General features: G+C 44.3%; 1 protein-coding gene across 2 annotated transcripts in view; it reads right to left on the bottom strand.

Annotated features, from left to right (window-relative positions):
* Window positions 1–4,296, bottom strand: part of HSD17B3 (hydroxysteroid 17-beta dehydrogenase 3) — a 54,775-nt gene extending 50,479 nt beyond the window's left edge. The window contains exons 1-2 of one of the 2 annotated variants that reach the window (XM_050761818.1): window positions 3,979–4,296; window positions 524–570 (exon numbers count right to left, since the gene is read on the bottom strand). In XM_050761818.1, the coding sequence (XP_050617775.1) occupies window positions 524–570; window positions 3,979–4,132 (201 nt within the window). In that variant the 5' untranslated portion in view covers window positions 4,133–4,296. The remainder of the gene's footprint in view (window positions 1–523; window positions 571–3,978) is intronic. The other variant, XM_050761819.1, reaches the window with a different exon arrangement.
* Window positions 4,297–19,716: the final 15,420 nt, after the last annotated feature.

Below are 19,716 nucleotides of genomic sequence, written 5' to 3'. Positions count from 1 at the left end.
CAAGCCTGGAAGGAAATGCCCAAAAATACTAATTGTATTCTAGTGACTCTCAGTTCTATCAGACCTTCTTTTTACAGAATATTTTATAATGCCATTAATCTCCTTGAAATGAAAGTCACTGATGTTTTGCCTAAACAAGTGACTTTTAAAAAATCAATATATGCCCTAGCTTAATGTAAATAATAAATAAAAGGAAAGTAGTTTATAATGTTTTGAAAAAATTATATTTAAGAATATAAGCTCATACGGCACAATTACACTAGAAAATCCCAATGCCCCACAAATTCCCAAAACAATCCCAAGGCAAGGTACTGTCACCTTTGAGTATCACTGCATTTAAAAAAAGAGGCCCAGGGAGTGAGATTCTTTTTGTTTGTTTGTTTGCTTTTCTATAGAGTATTTTTTCTCCTTTAAATGAATGCATACTGCTTTTATATTCAAAAATCTAGTGTTGGGGTAGATGTCTCAGGACTGTGATGTGTTCAATACAAGGGAGGAGAAAGTCCCCAGGAAGACAGCTTACCTCGAATGAGTACGCCTTCCCAATTCCATCGCTTGCTCCAGTGATCACTGCGAAAAGCAGGAATGTTTTTAAATGACAGAATTCATCTTTAAACTTCTCTTTCTCACTGGCTACGTTTTCTCGCAAGCCTAGTCTCCAGGACAGTCAGTGTTCCAAAGGCGCATCCCTTTGCTCTCCAGCCCACGCCCTTGAAGCCCCTCACTAAACATTCAGGTGAAAGGGTGGGTTGGTTGGTTGGTTGGTTGGTTGGTTGGTTGGTTGGTTGGTTGGTTGGTTTTTTGGAGGGATTGGCGAGACTCTGGAAAACATCTTCCAAAATGAAACAGAGAGCCGCAGCCAGGGAACATTTCCTGCAGGCCCCATGAGGGTGCAGACACTGTGAGCCTTCACCCCGCAAGGGCAGGCGGTGTTCCCCATTGTCTCTCTGCCCAGGCACTCGTCTGTCATTGTAAGGACATTTCAAGGTTCCTTCTAAAAGCAGAGCTGTGCCCCCTTCTCATCCCCACCCCACAGCAGCAATTACAGGCCTGTGGAAGGTAGGGAATTTAGCAAAGAGGAAAATACAAAAAAGCAAAAAGAAAATGCAGTGAAATGAAGAAACCTGAAGAATTATACTCAACAGAACTTATCTGTTAATATACAACAATCAAATAGGTCTTCTAGTCCTTTTATATCAACATTACAGACATATTTAATGATTGAGTTCTAGGATACGCCTCATTCGTGAGAACATCACAATTTCAAAATTCACTACAATTCGGCATATCGTAAAACTTACAATGTATCCTTGCAACAACAATTAAAGGGCTTGCTTTCAAAAAGTGTGAACAAAAGATACATTCAGCTCACTTGAGAGTGAGTGCAGGCCAAGCTCTACAAGTTTCACGGACCACACTGACAGAAGCACTCTGGCTTTAATAATTACTAATGATGTGTCTGTTCATTTTGGAACTTCTAGGAGGCTCCATGCACACCGTCTGCAGCTCCGGGTGCAGGAACTATGCTCAGGGCCATCTTGGGCCTCACCTTCCCCTCCCTGTGGGAAATCTTCAGTTCACCCAATACAGGGCCTGAACTACAGGCAAGATGATACCATCAATGATAACAACGGATAACGGTCACACACTTACTTCTTGCCATGTACTGCTTCTAGTGTTTTAGATGCATCATCCCATTTAATGTTCAAAACAAACCTAAAATGCAGGGACCATCATTATCCTTAGTTTGTAAATGAGGAAGCCAAGGGGAAAAAGTTCGTAAATGATGACACGAGGATTTGAACCCAGGCTGTCTGACTTTGGGCCCCCAGGTCTATGAATATACACCAAGAAAAGAATTAGGAAATCCAGCACAGAGTTCAGGGTACTCCATCTGAGGAATTAAAATTTTAGCCTCTAGTACTTGGGTTTCTTTTTTGTCCCCTACTTGAAATATATTATCTCCTTGATATCTGCCTCTGCCCAAACATATTTTACTCCTGCTAGAGGTAACTCACTCCATCTTGACTCATAAAAACAGGTTAAGATCATGTTTTTACTTTGAGTCACCAAATGCTCTAAGTCTCTGGACCCATTTGAACTTCTTTTAGAATGTGGGTTCTTAGAAGGGCTTTCCCTACACCAACGACAGCAGCGATGCAGAGTGCTACGTCCACCCACCCATGGGCATCTGATTCTGTGTGGAGTCGGGTATTTAAGTCCAGAACACACAGGTCAGGCTGCTGTGCAAGTTCACTGCAGACAGCATAATGCCCCGAGAGGACACACACACACACACACACACCCCCCAAATGTAAGAAGCAGCAGTCAAAAATCCATTCGTCATCCCAAACAATTTCTCACATGGTAATTTTTTAAATTTCCATTGCTAAGTTTTTAAGGTTGCCAGGTTTAGCAAATAAGGATACAGAATGCCTACTTAAATTTGAAATTCAGGTAAATTATGAATGGTTTAATATGTGTCCTATGCAATATGTGAGTTACAAAATACTAAAAAAGTGTTCCTTTCTTCTGAAATTTAAATTTAACTGGATGTCCTGTATTTTATCTGGCAGCCCTATAAGGATATCAGAATCTTTCCTGTTTCACCTGGATAATATCTCTAACGTCACTTAATCATTTTTGTCATTGGATGCTTTTTTTATGTTTATTTTTTGGTGTCCAAATTTGAAATATAAGCCCCTGCAAAGACCTTAGCATTTCACTCAAGGAGATGCTGAAGCCATGGCCTCATGCTCTTCACCTTAACCTCAGTCGTAGGGCTGAAGCTCTGCATGGGCGTTCCAGTAGATAAATCCCATGGGGAGCAGCATTTGATTGACACCAGCCAGATTCCCTTCCATACCATCCTGAAAACATGGCTCCACAGAGATATGTGTTGCCTTGATTTTGTAATACCTTCATTGCTTAAAAACACTTGGATCCTTTTTTTAATATAGTGAATTAAAATTATTTAGATTTCAAAATTTGGAAACACCTTCTAGTAAAATGAAAACACCCGAGCTTTTTGTAAATCTGGAGATGAGGATGTGGAAATTTCTGCATTATTTATTATTTGTATCAGCAGGAAACTCCCAAAAGAAGAAAACTCATCTAATGGGGTCGGGAGGACAAGTGCTTAGCAAGGGCTGCATAGCCTTCTTCCCTAGCGTTCACTTAATGCCCTACGGCTTGTGTTGCAGACCATTCTAATTTCACTCACACTTTCTAATCCCTCCAATTAAAATTACCCAAAGGAATTACTTCTTTGCTCTCAAGAGAAAAGATGCAATATCCCTTTTGAGACATAAATAATAAGGCTGGGCGTAGTGGCTCATGCCTGTCATCCCAGCAGTTTGGGAGTCCAAGGCGAGTGAATCACAAGGTCAAAAGTTCAAGACCAGCCTGGTCAATGCGGTGAAACCCTATCTCTACTAAAAATACAAAATGTTGGCCGGGTGCAGTGGCTCACACCTGTAACCTCAGCACTTTGAAAGGCCAAAGTGAGCGAATCGTGAGGTCAGGAGTTCGAGATCAGCCTGGCCAACATGGCAGAACCCTGTCTCTACTAAAAATACAAAAATTAGCCGGCTGTGGTAGTGTGCGCCTGTAATCCCAGCTACGCGGGAGGCTGAGGCAGGAGAATTGCTTGAACCCAGGAGGCAGAGGTTGCAGTGAGCAGAGATTGTGCCACTGCACTCCAGCCCGGGCAACAGAGTGAGCCTCCGTCTCAAAAAAAAAAAAAAAAAAAAAATTAGCCAGGTGTGGTGACAGGTGCCTATAATATAATCCCAGCTACTTGGGAGGCTGAGGCAGGAGAATTGCTTAAACCTGGGAAGTGGAGGTTGCAGTGAGCCAAGATCACGCCATTGCACTCCAGCCCAGGCGACAGAGCAAGACTCTGTCTCAAAAATAATAATGATAGTAATAAGCAGGAACAACAGCAGCAAAAAAAATCACGAGATAGAACGCTCTTACCTGCCCACTGTCCCATTGACCGCAAGAAAGGCTTTGGCAAAACTTTCCAGTAATTCAGTAAAATACATCTGGAGAATCTCATGCACTTCAACAGGCAGGCCAGGCACACCAGCAGCCCTGTGAGGATGAAGAACTGTTCCAGAACATCCCCCATGGCTGCACTGAACAGACCGTTCCGGCCCTGGCCGTGGTGCTCTGTGCGTGTCTCCTGGGACCGCGCTGCTCTGGAGACGTCCAGATCCTCTTCCCGGAGTCACTGGGTGTGTTCCATCAAGTCACGGGCATCTAGATTAAGGTAACTTCTTTACAGAATCCTCTGATTCACAGGCCTTTGAATGAGGCTTTCATTACGGAGGAGTCACTGGGTGTGTTCCATCAAGTCAGGGGCATCTAGATTAAAGTAACTTCTTTACAGAATCCTCTGATTCACAGGCCTTTGAATGAGGCTTTTGTTACTGTGGAGGAGCTGGTGAAAAAGTAACAGGTGGAGATGAAGGGAAAAAAACAAAGCCTGGACAGATGTAAAATGGCAGCCCATGGTTCTCTCACTGAATTTGGAAACTTAAAAAGGATGCGGAATCCGAGGCATTCATTCATGTATTTAGCACTGTGTATTGGCTGCCTACCAGGTGATCCCCTCTTGAAGGCATTAGGAAGATAATAGTGACCACACAGGGTCTCTGAGGTTGGGAGCTTAGATTCTGGTAGCGGGGACAGATGATGAGCAGATAAATAAGATAATCAGGCTGGGCAGTGGCTCACGCCCGTAATCCCAACATTTTGGGAAGCCGAGGCAGGTGGGTCACATGAGGTCAAGAGTTCGAGACCAGCCTGGCCGACATGGTGAAACCTCATCTCTACTTAAAATACAAAATTAGCCAGGCCTGGTGGTGTGCACCTGTAATCCCAGCTACTTGGGAGGCTAAGGCAGGAGAATCACTTGAACGTGGGAAGCGGAGGTTGCAGTGAGCCAAGATCACACCATTGCACTCCAGCCTGGGTGACAGAGCGAGATTCTGTCTCAAAAAAAAAAAAAAAGATGTATGTGCTATGAAAAAGCGCTATTGAACCACGTGTTTGAGTAGCTACTCAGGGAATGCTTCAGAGAGGGTGTTCAGGAAGGAATTCTGTGAAAAGGTGGTATTTTTAGTTGAAATTTGAATGAAAGGAACCAGCTCTGCAAAGGTGAGTTTCCCCCTCCAGGCTAATGGAACAGCTAGTACAATGCCGGAAGTGAGAAAAATCTGTGTATTTGAGGAATAAGAACTAGGATAGTCCGGGCATGGTTGCTCAGGCCTGTAATCCCAGCACTTTGGGAGGCTGAGGCAGGCAGATCACGAGGTCAGAAGATCGAGACCATCCTGGCCCATATGGTGAAACCCCATCTCTACTGAAAATACAATAATTAGCTGGGTGTGGTGGAGCAGGCCCGTAATCTTAGCTACTCAGGAGGCTGAGGGAGGAGAATCACTTGAACCCGGGAGGTGGAGCTTGCAGCAAGCCGAGATCACGCCGGAGGGACTGGCCACAGAGAGCAAGGGAGGAAAAGGCCAGAGCAGGAGGGAGGAGCCATGCCCTACAGGTGAGTGTGGACTTTCAGAGCAACCAGAAGCCGTTGCACAGATTTAGGAAATAGAGTTCTATACTCTGAATTATGCTTTTAAAAGGCCATAATTTTATAAGCTGAGGGAAAATGTCCTTTTGGGAGTGGGATGGAGCGTGGGTGTGACAACTGAAGCAAGGGCAGCCGGGACACTGAAGTCATCCACGCAGAGGCCACAGAATCAGTCCTTGGCCTTCTCTCATTTCTGCCTGTGCTCATTCTCGGCTCGCTCTGTGCTGCAATCAACAGCCTTGCACTCACCCTAGAAGCAGAATTTCTGGCCAGAACATAGATTCATACGTCTTTATGCTAGATATTGTCAGATTTGCCTTCATTTTGTGTTCACGCCAACAACACGTGAGCACGTTCGTTTTCCTGCTGCCTTAGCAGTAGAGCATGTTGTCGAGCTTTGGGACTTTTGCCACCCAGTAGGTAAGAAGTAGCATCCAATGTTGTTTTAAGTTTAAATTACCTTATTAGCCAGGTTGGAGAGATTTTCATAAGCCTAGGGGCTATTTTCACTGTTTTCTTTGTGAATTTTCTCTCTCCTGCCCGTTTTTCTATGTGGTTTTTGGTCTTTCCCTTCTCTGTATTTAGAGATGGTTTCAGAACTCTGATTAGACGGAAATCTGACCAGCTCACTCTATCCTTCATGTTCATCGATTATCTCTTCAGGTGTGTCTGATCATTGTTAAATCAGCCCATTGTGGTTTTTATTTTAATGACCTTAACTTCATTTCTAAAAGTTCCTTTTGTGCAAAACTGAGGTTTTCTTCTCATGGTTTTCTGTTCCATGCAGATATTTTTAATTTTGACTTTCCTTACCTCAGCGTGATTGTCTTGTGATCTGGCTTTAACAATTCCAGTACCCACATCAGCCTTTCTGTTGCTGTCTCCTCTCTCTGGTAGGTCTCACTCATGGTGCCCTGTTTCCTTGTGTGCTTGATAATTTTCACCTGTGCACATCCCGTTGTGCTTGGAAATTTCTCTGAGGTTTTCTGATGAAGCCGTATTCCTCCACAGACGAGGTGATTTTGCTTCTACCAGACACCTAGAGGAACTTCCAATTTGGAAAATTAAATTCATGGCTAAATTCATAGTTTTCTAAACTATGCAGGTGAAGTGAATTTGGTCTGCCATGACAACCCACCTGGCCTGTGTTGATAAACCCATAGGACGGTTCTCTGGCCATCTCCACCCACCACCGCCTCCTCCGCTCAGTGCCAAGGCGCATTTCCTTGCAGTCTGGGAGTGTGTTTCTTCTGGACCACGCTTACCCTGAGGATGCAGAAACCTTTTGGGACCCCGGCATTATGGAATGTTCATCTATTAGATGACCTTCATTTCTGTCCCATACCATCACCACCGAAGCTCCCCATCACCCCATCCAGCAAATGCAGGGCTAATGTGGCTTCAGTGCTCAATTTACCTCTCTGTGTTGCTGCTTTCTCTTATACTGAAATTTTTGACTATCGTAATAGGTTTTTGCTTTTAATAAGCTCTTTGAGAATATCTCTTCTTCTACCCACAAAAACACGGGTGAATCACATTTTGTCGAGCAAAAGAAGTCACAGAAAAGTACCGCATTGGTTATCTATTCTATATAACAAATTAACCCAAAACTTTGTCGCCTAAACAATGCCATTTATTATCTCATGATTTCTGTGGGTCAGGAATCCAGGCATGGATCAGCCGGGTCCTCTGGCTCAAGGTCTTTCCCAGGTGGCAATAAAGTCCAGCCAGGTGGCCGTCATCTCCAGGCTCACCTGGGGAGACAGCAGCCCAGTCACTTGTTTGTTGCAGGATTCGGTTGCTCCTCCTCTGTTCCTTGCTGTGTGGGCCTCCTCACAGGGCAGCTCCCAAGGGCAGCTTGCTTCATCAGATCTAGCCAGTGGGAAGAATCAGAGAGATAGAGAGAGAAGGCAGAAGCCACACTCTTGTGATCTGATCTCGGAAGGGCCATTCCATCACCTTAGCTGTATTCTGTGCATTAGAAGCAAGTTCCTCGATATTCAAAGGGAAAATATCACACAAGGGAGTGAACGTAGGGGGCAGAGGGATCATTGAAATCTATTCTAGAAACTGCCTTCTACATATATAGTATGTGATTTATAGGAAGTTAAAGAACAGGCAAACATAATCTTCAGTAAAATAAAATCAGAATACTGGTTGCCTGGCAGAGGTGAAGGGATTGGCTGGTAGAGTCATAGGGAACTTTTCTGATTGATTAAGATATTCTGTATTTTGATAAGCAATGTGTTCGGAAGGGCCTGCCTTAATCAAAACTCACTGTACTGTACACTCTTAAGCTCTGTGCAATTTACTGCATGTAAATTATCTTGAAACTTCAAACAAATTTTGTCCTGCAGTTATTCTTTGGATGGTGGATAATTTAGACTTCCATTACCAGAATCGTAAGCAGCCATTCATCTGTGTGCTTGGTCACAGACCAAGATTTCCCCACTTTTACTTTTCAGCATCAAAAACTGTATCAAACCCCATGTAATAGATTGAGAAATTACATACCAATATCTGACTGTGAATTCAGCAAAGCTTTTGAGTAAATGTGTATTTCTCTATTTACAAGATGCTATGACTTGTGTCCCTCAACCCCTGGTCCCAGTCAAAATTCATACATTGAAGGCCTAACCCCCAACGTGATGATATTTGGAGATGGAGCCTTTGGAGGGTGATGAGATCATGAGGGTGGGGCCTTCATGGTAAGATTAATGCCCTTAAATGAAGAGACACAGGCTGGGTGCCGTGGCTCGTACCTGGAATCCCAGCACTTTGGGAGGCTGAGGTGGGCGGATCACCTGAGGTCAGGAGTTCGAGACGAGCCTGGCCAGCATGGTGAAACCCCGTCTCTACTAAAAATACAAAAATTAGCCAGGCATGGTGGCACCTGCCTGTAATCCCAGCTACTCGGGAGGCTGAGGCATGAGAATTGCTTGAACCCAGGAGGCAGAGGTTACAGTGAGCCAAGATCACACCACTGCACTCCCAGCATGGGCGACGGAACGAGACTCCATCTCAAAAAAACAAAACAAAAAAAGACGAAGAAGAGACACAGAGGTCTCCGTCTCTCTCTCCACCACATGAGGGCACAGCGAGCAGACCACCGTCTATCAGCCTCCAGATAAGCCCTCACCAGGAACCCAGTGGGCCACCACCTTGACCTTGGACTTCTCAGCCTCCAGAACTGTGAGAAAAAAATTCTGCCATTTAAGCCACTCAGTCTGTGGTATTTTGCTATAGCAGCCCGAGCGGACACAGAGTACATGGGAGCATTTAAAAATTAAATTCTTCAATGTGGAGACATGTTATTTCCCCAGCATATGTTTGCTGTTGTCTTCTGCTCCACTTGAGAAATGCGACTGAATGATGCTATTATAGCAACAACATTAATGCCAACGTAAAACTTCTAAATACATGATCTTCAAAACTCAATAGTTACCAAAAAAAATTTTTTACCATACATCTACCAACTCTGCATAGTTGCTAGGCAGAGAAAAGCAGTTGAGAACTGGGTCTCTGAAACAGAGATCATAAACTCAGATGCTTACAACGGTGGAAGGCAAGTGATGTAAGCCCATGAAACAGGGCAGGGACCTTGTGCTGTACTTTTTTTTTCCCTTTTGAGACACAGTCTTACTCTGTCACCCAGGCTGGAGTGCAATGGTACAATCTCAGCTCACTGCAACTTCTGCCTCCTGGGTTCAAGCAATTCTCCTGCCTGAGCCTCCCGAGTAGCTGGGATTACAGGTGCCCGTCATCACGCCAGGCTAATTTTTGTATTTTTAGTAGAGACAGGGTTTCACCTTGTTGGCCAGGCTGGTCTCAAACTCCTGACCTCATGATCTGCCCACCTCAGCCTCCCAAAGTGCTGGGATTACAGGCGTGAGCCACCACACCCGGCCTTATGCTGCTCTTTCCCCCACAGACACAGAGCAAGTATAATGTTCACTTCCACAGACAAATGCACTCTCTTTCATTGTCTTTGAAATCTTGTCTCTCTTGATTTAGCTTTTATTTTCTTGCTTTCCTCTCAACTCTACTTTAGGAAATGATGCTACAAACACCCTGAAGGATAGAGACCGACCCTGAGCCTCCGCTCACGGGACGTAGAGAACAGGGAACGTGGAGAACGTGATGAAACCGAAACTGTCCACTCCACCCAGCTCCAGCTGTCCTGTGGAACTCTGGCCTAGCTGGCACATTGTGATTTTTTTTTTTTTTAAGTGATGAAAAAGTCCAGTTTCTAATATGACGTTTCTCCATTTTTATAAAAAATGTTATGAAACTAACAACTGGAATATAAAGCAACAAACTCCAAAACCATGTTAACACTGCATAGACAAAATAAAACACATCTGCAGCCCTCCAAGAGCCCGCGGATGAAAGGTCTGAGGCTTCAGATTAAGGAGGTGAATTAACTTAGTTAAGTGTGGTGTGCATGTACTTGGCGGGGCAGTGGGGCTGGGATTGAAGAGGGTGCGGAGACAGTGAACAGAACTCAATAACCAAGTTCACTGAGTACCTTCTCCACAACACTATAGTAAAGGTAGGAGGAGCAGAGGCAAGAACAAATATGGAAAAGCTGGCAGCACTGAGAAAACACATAAAGTCAGAAAACCTAGCTTGATATGGGTCCAAACAGGGCCTTAGATGCAGGACATATGGGAGCAACTCAAAGGTCAAAGAACATCTTGAAGTAAAAGATATGAGCAGAAAATTGGTCGGGCGCGGTGGCTTATGCCTGTAATCCCAGCACTTTGGGAGGCTGAGGCAGGCGAATCACGAGGTCAGGAGTTCAAGACCAGCCTAGACAACATGGTGAAACCCTGTGTCTAATAAAAATACAAAAAATTAGCCTGGCATGGTGGCAGGCGCCTATAATCCCAGCTACTTGGGAGGCTGAGGCAGGAGAATTGCTTGAACCCGGGAGGCAGAGGTTGCAGTGAACCGAGATCGCACCACTGCACTCCAGCCTGGCCAACAGAGTGAGACCCCATCTCAAAAAAAAAAAAGACATGGACAGAAAATTAAATTAAATGAAGAAATACAACTAGTACGCAAATGTGTGGAATGTGTAACCGCCTACGTTATTAGAAATGTCAATTGAATGAGTAAAATACTACATACACATAAACTAGTAAATAGAGCATCAGGCTCGCAGGCAGCGTTCGTGAGGATGCGGTGGAACTGAGGCTGTCCTCCGTGCCTCTGTGGTGGAGATGAAACAGCAGAGGCTTTCTGAAATACACTCCACACACAGCAGGCCAGTGCCTGCCTGGGGCTGGGTGAGGGCATGGGGAAGGGGAACGTTTTGGGGGTTGTGGAAATGTTCTAAAACTGTATTGGGGTGATGGTTGCACAGCTCCATACATTAACCCCCAGGTCATTAAACTGTACGCTTACAATTGCTGGACTTTAAGATATTTAAATAATACCTTGGTCAAGCTGCTTTTTAAAACGAGGACGTGGCCCCAGGCCATCTGATTCCAGAGGCTGCCATCACACAACTGCTGCCCACCTGTGCCATCACAACAGGAGAATAATGGCACCTTTGGGAAAGCCCAGCCACCCCGATGTCAGCAGCTTCCTTGGTTGGTTTCCTAGGTAAAATGCACAAGGACTGGGTGATCTTATTCAACTACCAAGGGGACCCCATCCACCCTGCTCTTCAAGCCAGTACTCCAAGTTTGAGATGAAAATGCAAGAACAACTCAGTCTGGAAGAATTGTTCCAAACTAAAGTTCCCAAATCACTAGCGAGTTCCTGAAAACAAGAATGGCCATCCTTAAGTCATTTTCAGTATCCCCCAAAAGTCAGGTTTTCAGAAGACTTTTGTATCCCAAAGCTATAAGGATTAAGACAGTCATCAACTCTCCGTGCTTTCGAGTAGAATTAACCCCCGTCAGCTGGTTAGTAACATCAGCTGTCTCATGTCACCAGAAATTCTAAAGGGGAATCACACAGTTTTGACAAATACAAAATATAGATTGTGCACAAGTACGATTTCATGTTTTGAAAGTTTTTTCAAAGCATCGGACTGAGGGAGCACTAACCAGGGGGTGCTGGGGTTGAAAGAGTGGGAAGCCCCCTGGAAGAGAGTGCTACGGGATTGGTTCCTATTTTGGGATCTCACAGAACGGGGACGCAGTAAATGGTAGTTGTCATTAACAGTGTTGCTATTGCAGACGTGATCACATTTAACAAAACCTGGGGGATTGATCATTTCTATGGTTGTAAGTGGCCAGCAATAGCAGAAAGGGTGTGCAGTCTCAGCCCATCAGTAAAAAAAAGCCCTTCTACCAGCTGATCAAGAACACCCTGGGAGTCTAGAAGACGGGGTAAATGCTTGCTTCTTGCTCCCATCCAGCTACCTTTCAGGGCCCGGTTGGCCTCCGTTCAGCTCACCATTGCTAGCTGTCCCTATCCTATGAAGTCCCCATTCGTAAACAACCTACACACAAACCCAACTCTATCTTGCTAATATGCAGGCTCTGTCATGCCAGGGGTGAGCATGTGGATGGACAAAGAAGAAGAGAGCAGGGAACCACACCCTGTCAAATAAACTCTCATGAATGTTCCAAGTTTAGTTTACTTAGGAAGAGAGAACTTCACCTTCATTTACATTTTATGTCAAGAGAAATTAATTGAAGAAAAACAAGAACATCGTGAAGCTTGCCCTTTGATTATATGTTCTACTCATTCATTCAACAAGGATTTTTCAGTACCCACGTGTACTGGGCCTTGTTCTACTCAATTTAGAGTTTTTAGAGCCAGCTTTATGGGCATAAATTCCTCTTTAGGAATCACAGTGTTTTTCTGTGCCAGAATCAGTTAAAAGCCAAATAGCAACAAGCTTTTTTGTAGCAAGTGCTTACTAATGTTTCTCTCTATTCTTTTCAGGGTAATTTATTCTTATCTATATTGAAAATGTTTATTAAACTAAGGTTCACCACACAAAATAAGCTACATAGTTTACTCGAGAAAGATAACCAGAGGAAAAGAAAGGTTTTGGAGCTGCCGGAGCTGTGTTACCAAATCACTAACCACTGGCCATCTGTGGTTAAATTTTAATTTGATTTCATTTAATTTAAAATTCAGCTCTTCAGTTGCACTAGCCATTCCAGGTGGTCAATGACCACACGTGTTGAACAGCACAGATTTAAACACATCCCTTAGTGCAGAAAGTTTTACTGAACAGTGCCGATCAGAGCATTGTGAGCCATTTTGCTTCCAAATGCATACAGTTACCAGAGCTTATAAACCTCATTACTAAAACTAAAATATATAAGAGGAATATTTGTGTTTAGAACATGGTTTCTAGGACTTTACTGATATCACTGAGTTAATGAACAGGGTTTTCTCAGATCCTGGGGTGGAGGGAGGAGTTGAATATGACTGTGTTTCTTATGTAACTCTTTGTCTGCTCTTCGATATGAGGGCATGACAGATATAGCAGTATTCCTAAGTGTAGTAGTCTGTTCTCATGCTGCTGATAAAGACATACCCGAGACTGGGTAACTTATAAAGGAAAGAGGCTTAATGGCTGAGGAGGCCTCGCAATCATGGCAGGAGGTGAAGGAGGAGCAAAGTCACGTCTTACATGGTGGCAGGCAAGAGAGCATGTGTGGGGGAACTCCGCTTTATAAAACCATCACATCTTGTGAGACGTACTCACTATCATGAGAACAGCACGAGAAAGACCCACCCCCATGATTCAATTACCTCCCACCAGGTCCTGCCCATGACACATGGGAATTATGGGAGCTACAATTCAAGATGAGATTTGGGTGGGGACACAGCCCACACCATGTCACTAAATGTGCATAATGAAGTCAGTTAGGCTTCATATCATGCCTATAAAACACTCTATTCTTTTTCATGGACTTTCTTTTCAGCACTTTGAATGTTATTTCACTGCCTTCTGGACTCCACTGCTTCCGATGAGAAGTCAGCTGTTAGGCGGGGCACTGTGGCTCACGCCTGTAATCCCAGCACTTTGGGAGGCCGAGGTGGGTGGATCACGAGGTCAGGAGATCAAGACCATCCTGGCTAACACAGTGAAACCCCATCTCTACTAAAAATACAAAAAAATTAGCCGGGCGTGGTGGCGGAGCCTGTAGTCCCAGCTACTCGGGAGGCTGAGGCAGGAGAACGGCGGGAACCCGGGAGGCGGAGCTTGCAGTGAGCCGAGATCGCGCCACTGCCCTCCAGCCTGGGCTACAGAGCAAGACTCCATCTCAAAAAAAAAAAAAAAAAAAGTCAGCTGTTAATCTTATTGGGGTTCCTTTGTAAGGGATGAGTAGTTTTTCTCTTCCTATTCCCAAGATTTTCTCTGTGTATTTGACTTTCAGTATTTTTACATCAGTGTCTGGATGTGGATCTCTTTGCATTTGTCTGTGGAGTTTGTTGAGTTTCTTGGATGTATGGATTCATGTTTTTCATCAGATTTAGGAAGTTTTTACCCATAATTCAATTTTTTAAATTCTTTTCTCATTTTCTTCTCCTTCTGCCCCTGCAATTATGCAAATGTTGATGTGCTTTCTTTTCATTTTTCTTCATTCTATTTTCTCTGATCTTTAAATTGAATAATCTCTATTGATCTCTCTTCAAATTCACAGATTCTTTCTTCTGTAGGTTCAGATTTACTGTTAAGCCCCCAAATAAATGCTTGATTTTGGTTTTGTACTTTTCAACTCCAGAATATCTATTTCGTTCTTTTTTATTACTTTCACTTTTTGATTTCCCTGTTTGATGAAACATTGTCTTCATACCTTCCTTCACTTATTTAATCATTTGTACTTTGGTTCTTTGAACTTATTTATAATGAAGTTTTGTCTGTTAAATACACCTGGTCCCTCTTATAAGCTGTTTCTGTTGCCTGCTTTTATGGGTCACACTTTCATGTTTCTCTGAATGTCTTCTACTTTTTTGTTGAACCTGGACGTTTTAGGTAGTATATTGCAGGAACTCCGGATACTGTTTCCCCTCCCTTCTCCCTGGAGCTTGATTTGGTTGTTTCGTTTATTTTGTGACTTGGCTACACACCAGAATACTTTAGTGAAGTCCGTTTTCCCCTTTGGTGTCACTACTTGGAGGGTGAGGCTTGAGTTGCACACTGTGTCCCTGCAGTGACACTGGGTTTAAGGGGGTTCTCTTTGCCTCTTTCCCTGATTTCTATCTTCAGCCGTCTGCTTGATTTGGTATTACCGGGGTCCATCAGGCCCCAATTACCAGCTGATTGCTCTGTCGTTTTTGATAGTGCCCTGGGGCATAAATTGCCCAGCAGTCTGATCCAATTAAATTCTGGCAGGGGCAGTTACTGAGGCCAGACTTTGAGGTTTGTTGACTCCATGAGAGCCTCTTCTTTGCTGTGTCTTTCCCTAGTTCCCCCTGGAGAACCAGTTGGACTATGATTTAGCTTGTTGCTCTTAATTAAGAGAGGCATCATTATCAAGAGTCTCTTAGGCACGCATTTTCCCCACATTCTGCTTCAAGTAATGTTCCTTTAAGGAGTGCCCTGGAGCTCTTTTTTCTTATGGACTTTGTGTTAATTTGGGCAACTGCAATGTTTAAGCGCACACAGCCCCCATGGGACCACCCTCACTTCTGATACTAGCTGCAAGTTTGAGGAGTTCTCAAAACCAACCTCAGTTTTGATCATTTGGTAGGACTCATAGACCTCACAGAAAGCTGTTATACTTGTGGTTACAGTTTATTATAAGGAAAGAATACAGATTAAAATGGGCCAAGAAAAGCACTGGATTGGACAGTGCATGGGGAAGTGCCCAATGTAGAGCCTCCATTGTCTTCTCTCATAGAATCAACACACATCATTACCTTTCCAGCAACAGTGTGTGACAGGACAGCACGCATACAGCATTGCCAACCCAGGAAACTCAATCAAGCCTCAGTGTTCAGAGTTTTTACTGGGGCTTCATTACATCAGCATCACTGATTGCCCACATGGCTGATCTCTGTCTCCAGACTCTGCAGGTATCACCCAAAGCCTTCACCCTAAACCACACTCTTGGTCTTTCTGGTGTGGCCAGTCCCCATCTGAAATCACATTGTTAGACTATCTCATGTGACCCAAGGTCCCCAGGCAAACAAAGACACTCCTATTTGGCATGATATTCCAAGAAGCTTAGGGCGAAGACCAGACATCTTTTTGGGCAAGATTGAATTATTTACTGCACAGGCTGCGTCTTCCCTGGACAACCTCTCTGAGCCACTCCTCTGGGTGCTGGGCAGGGTGGTGGCCTCTGGTCTTGTCAGCTCATCTCTCCCCAGCATGGAACAGCCTTCCAAGTCAGCTGGGGCAAGGGTATTGGGACCCCAGTATTTGTGGCCTGCTGTACTTGAGGTAGAGCCTGCATCTTATGGATAGGGGCTTGGTAGGGAGGGCCCTAGCCCCTCAGCTGCACTCACCAGGAATTGAGCATCTCTGACTGGGCATGGTGGTTCACACCTGTAATCACAGCACTTTGGGAGGCCAAGGTGGGAGGATCCCTTGAGGCCAGCCTAGGCAACATAGAAAGATCCCATTGCAACTAAAAAGACAAAAATTAGCCAGGCAGAGTGATGTGTCCCTGTGGTCTCAGCTACTCAGGGGGCTGAGGAGGGCAGATCACTTGAGCCTGGGAGGCAGTGTTTGCAGTGAGCTGAGATCATGCCACTGCCCTCCTGCCTGGGCAACAGAGCCAGATCCTGTCTTTAAAAAAAGATTTTTAAAAATAAAGATACAGGCATGTGTATGTTCATTGCAGCACTTTTCACAATAGCAAAGACATGGAATCAACCCAAATGCCCATCTATGATAGACTGGATAAAGAAAACATGGTACATACACACCACGGAATACTATGCAGCCATCAAAAGGAATGAGATCATGTCCATTTCAGGGACGTGGATGGAGCTAGAAGCTGTTATCCTCAGCAAACTAACACAGGAACAGAATACCAAACACTGCATGTTTTCACTTATAAGTGGTAGCTGAACAATGAGAATACATGGACACAGGGAGAGGAGCAACACACACTGGGGCCTGTTAGGGGGGTGGGGGAGGCAGAGCATCAGGATAAATAGCTAATGCAGGTGGGGTTTAATACCTAGGTGATAGGTTGATCTGTGCAGCAAACCACCACGGCACACATTTACCTGTATAACAAACCTGCATGTCCTGCACGTGTATCCCAGAGATGGGGTTTCACCGTGTTAGCCAGATGGTCCTCATCTCCTGATCTTGTGATTCACCCACCTCGGCCTGCCAAAGTGCTGGGATTACAGGATTGAGCCACCGCGCCCGACTAGATCCTTATTTTTCTTTTATGCCATGGACCACAATGGCAGTATAGTCATGGCCTCCTTCTTTGAATAATATTTTTAAATGCACAAAATTAAATACATAGAATTATAAAGGAAACCAATTACCAAAAACCAGATATACACTATTTTTTTAATGTGATATACTAAAAATATGCCTCTTTATGAACAATTAAATAACAACTAATGGAGAGTCTAACAACTAGTAAATGACAAGTAGGGTATAAATTGTTTTTCTGTGAAACCCATAATGTAATATGAAAATATCTTTAATTCTATTGGTAACAAAGTCACAGGTACAGCTAATACTACTGTGGTTTCTCCTACATTCGAATGGAAAGAAATGCTAAATGTTGGTTAGAGGTTAGGGAAAATCCGGATGTATTCTTTCCCCAGCTGTGTGCACCAGCTCACTAAATCTTGTCCATGAACTCCAGGTTAAAGTCCCCTACGACTTAAAGGATGGTCCAGGCCGGGCGAGGTGGCTCACACCTGTAATCTCAGCACTGTGGGAGGCTGAGGCGGGTGGATCATTTGAGGTCAGGAGTTCAAGACCAGCCTGGCCAACATGGTGAAACCCCATCTCTGCTAAAAATACAAAACTTAGCCAGGCATGGTGGCACATGCCTGTAATCCCAGCTACTCAGGAGGCTGAGGCAGGAGAATCCCTTGAACCCGGGAGGCAGAGGTTGCAGTGAGCTGAGATCGCGCCATTGCACTCCAGCCTGGGCGACAGAGCAAGACTCTATCTCAAAAAAAAAAAAAAAAAAAAAAAAAAAAAGGATGATCTGGACCAACAGCCTGGGGTGGCTAATGCTTCTCAAATCCTCTGGGATAAATGCAGGTTCTGATTCAGTGAATGTACCCTGAGAGTCTGCATTGCTAAGAGGCCCCAAGTTAGCAATGCTGTTTCTGGTGCAGGCACCACAAATGGCAGACAGAAGCCTCAGGGCTTATCCTGGTGACGACTTTAACCTGGAGTGGTCAGAGCTGGAATTCACACGGCACACGGATGGTTTCCTGATCCTTGAAGTCTCTAGCAATGGCTTGGAGTTCTCCAGCTTCATCCTCAAGGGGCATGCGTTCCTTTTCCATAAGTATGTGATGACAGAGACGAACATGGGTGGAGATTCTGAGCAGCTAGGTGCCCTGTTTCCTGAAGGCTCCCACGGAGCAGCAGCAGCTGCTGGTCAGGTAAGCCGCAGACCCGTGGCAAGTCCCAATACACAAAATGCATGCACAACTACACACGACCATTCACAGAAAATAGAGACGACTCACAAGTGCAAGTCACCAAGCCCTAAAAGTGCAAGGAAAAAAGCAACTAAAGATTTTTTTTTTTTTTTTTTTTTTTTTTTTTGAGATGGAGTGTCGCTCTGTCACCCAGGCTGGAGTGCGGTGGCACAATCTCAGCTCACTGCAACCTCTGCCTCCCAGGTTGAAGCCATTCTCCTGCCTCAGCCTCCGGAGTAGCTGGGATTACAGGCATGCACCACCACGCCCAGCAAATTTTTGTATTTTTAGTAGAGATGGGGTTTCACCATATTGGCCAGGTTGGTCTTGAACTCCTGACCTCAGGTGTCTGCCTGCCTTGGCTTCCCAAAGTGCTGGGATTACAGGCATGAGCCACCGTGCCTGGCCTAAAGACTTTGAAATTAATAACAAATGTACCTTCCCTATTTTCCTGAGTGCACAAAAGCATGTATTTAAAACTCTTCTCTAAACTAGGTCCTATTATTTAATCAACCTCAGCTGTGAAAAAACTCCAACGCTTGAGATATACTTAATATAAAAAGTATTAAAACAGCAGGAAATAGTCCAAGTTAACAAACGGTGTAACTGTTATTTGTAGTACTATGGCAAGAAGTGTGCAGAATATCAAGGTAATTAAACTAATTTTTGTGTCCCATCCACTAGTGGTTTTTACAATGTTTTTACCAGGAAAAATTAAATCTGGAGACCTGGGTCACTGGGCCTACATTTTTTCTTCAGCCTTGATGGGGTTTGCAGAGCCTTTCCATACCACTTCTCCACCTCCAGCACCCCCAACAGCCTGACTGGAGCTTCCTTCAACCTCCCTCCTTCCTTAAACCCAAGTTCTTTAGTTGTATAGCAAACATTTCAACTTTCAACCCAGTTACTAGGGCTGCTGGGCTGCTCTTAGGGTGCCCTCTGCTGGCCACATATGGAAGCAGGTGTAAAAGTCTTAAAACACATCTTTCTTTAGGAATTTTAAGAATAAAAATTAAAGATAAAAAAAATTGGAAGAAAGAAAGAATTAGTTTGTGTTTGTTTTGCTTAGCATCTTTGGTCTCTGGGATTCAAAAAGTATGTTGATGCAACAGAAGGTAGTTAAGAAAAGTTTGGATGGCTAGGTGCAGTGGCTCTAGCCTGTAATCCCAGCGCTTTGGGAGGCCGAGGCAGGTAGATCACCTGAGGCCAGGAGTTCAATACCAATCTGGCCAACTGGTGAAACCCAGTCACTACTAAAAATACAAAAAAAACCAAAAAAACACAAAAAAAGCCAGGCCTGGTGGCATACACCTATGATCCCAGCTACTTGGGAGGCTGAGACATGAGAATCACTTGAACCTGGGAGTTCAAGATTGCAGTGAGCCGAGATCATGCCACTGCACTCCAGCCTGGGAGACAGAGCAAGACCTTGTCTCAAAAAAAAAAGTTTGGGAGCTCCTAGGTTACACTCCAGAAGCCTTTTAATTATTTTATCTTACCAATTGATTTGTGCTTGTAGACACAGAATCTTGCCATGTTGCCATGCCCAGCCCTCCAGAAGC

The sequence above is a fragment of the Macaca thibetana genome, chromosome 15 (genome assembly GCF_024542745.1).
Source record: "Macaca thibetana thibetana isolate TM-01 chromosome 15, ASM2454274v1, whole genome shotgun sequence".
Classification (NCBI taxonomy): Eukaryota; Metazoa; Chordata; class Mammalia; order Primates; family Cercopithecidae; genus Macaca; species Macaca thibetana.
The sequence above is the reverse complement of the archived record's forward strand: the minus strand, read 5'-3'. Positions and strand labels throughout refer to the sequence as shown.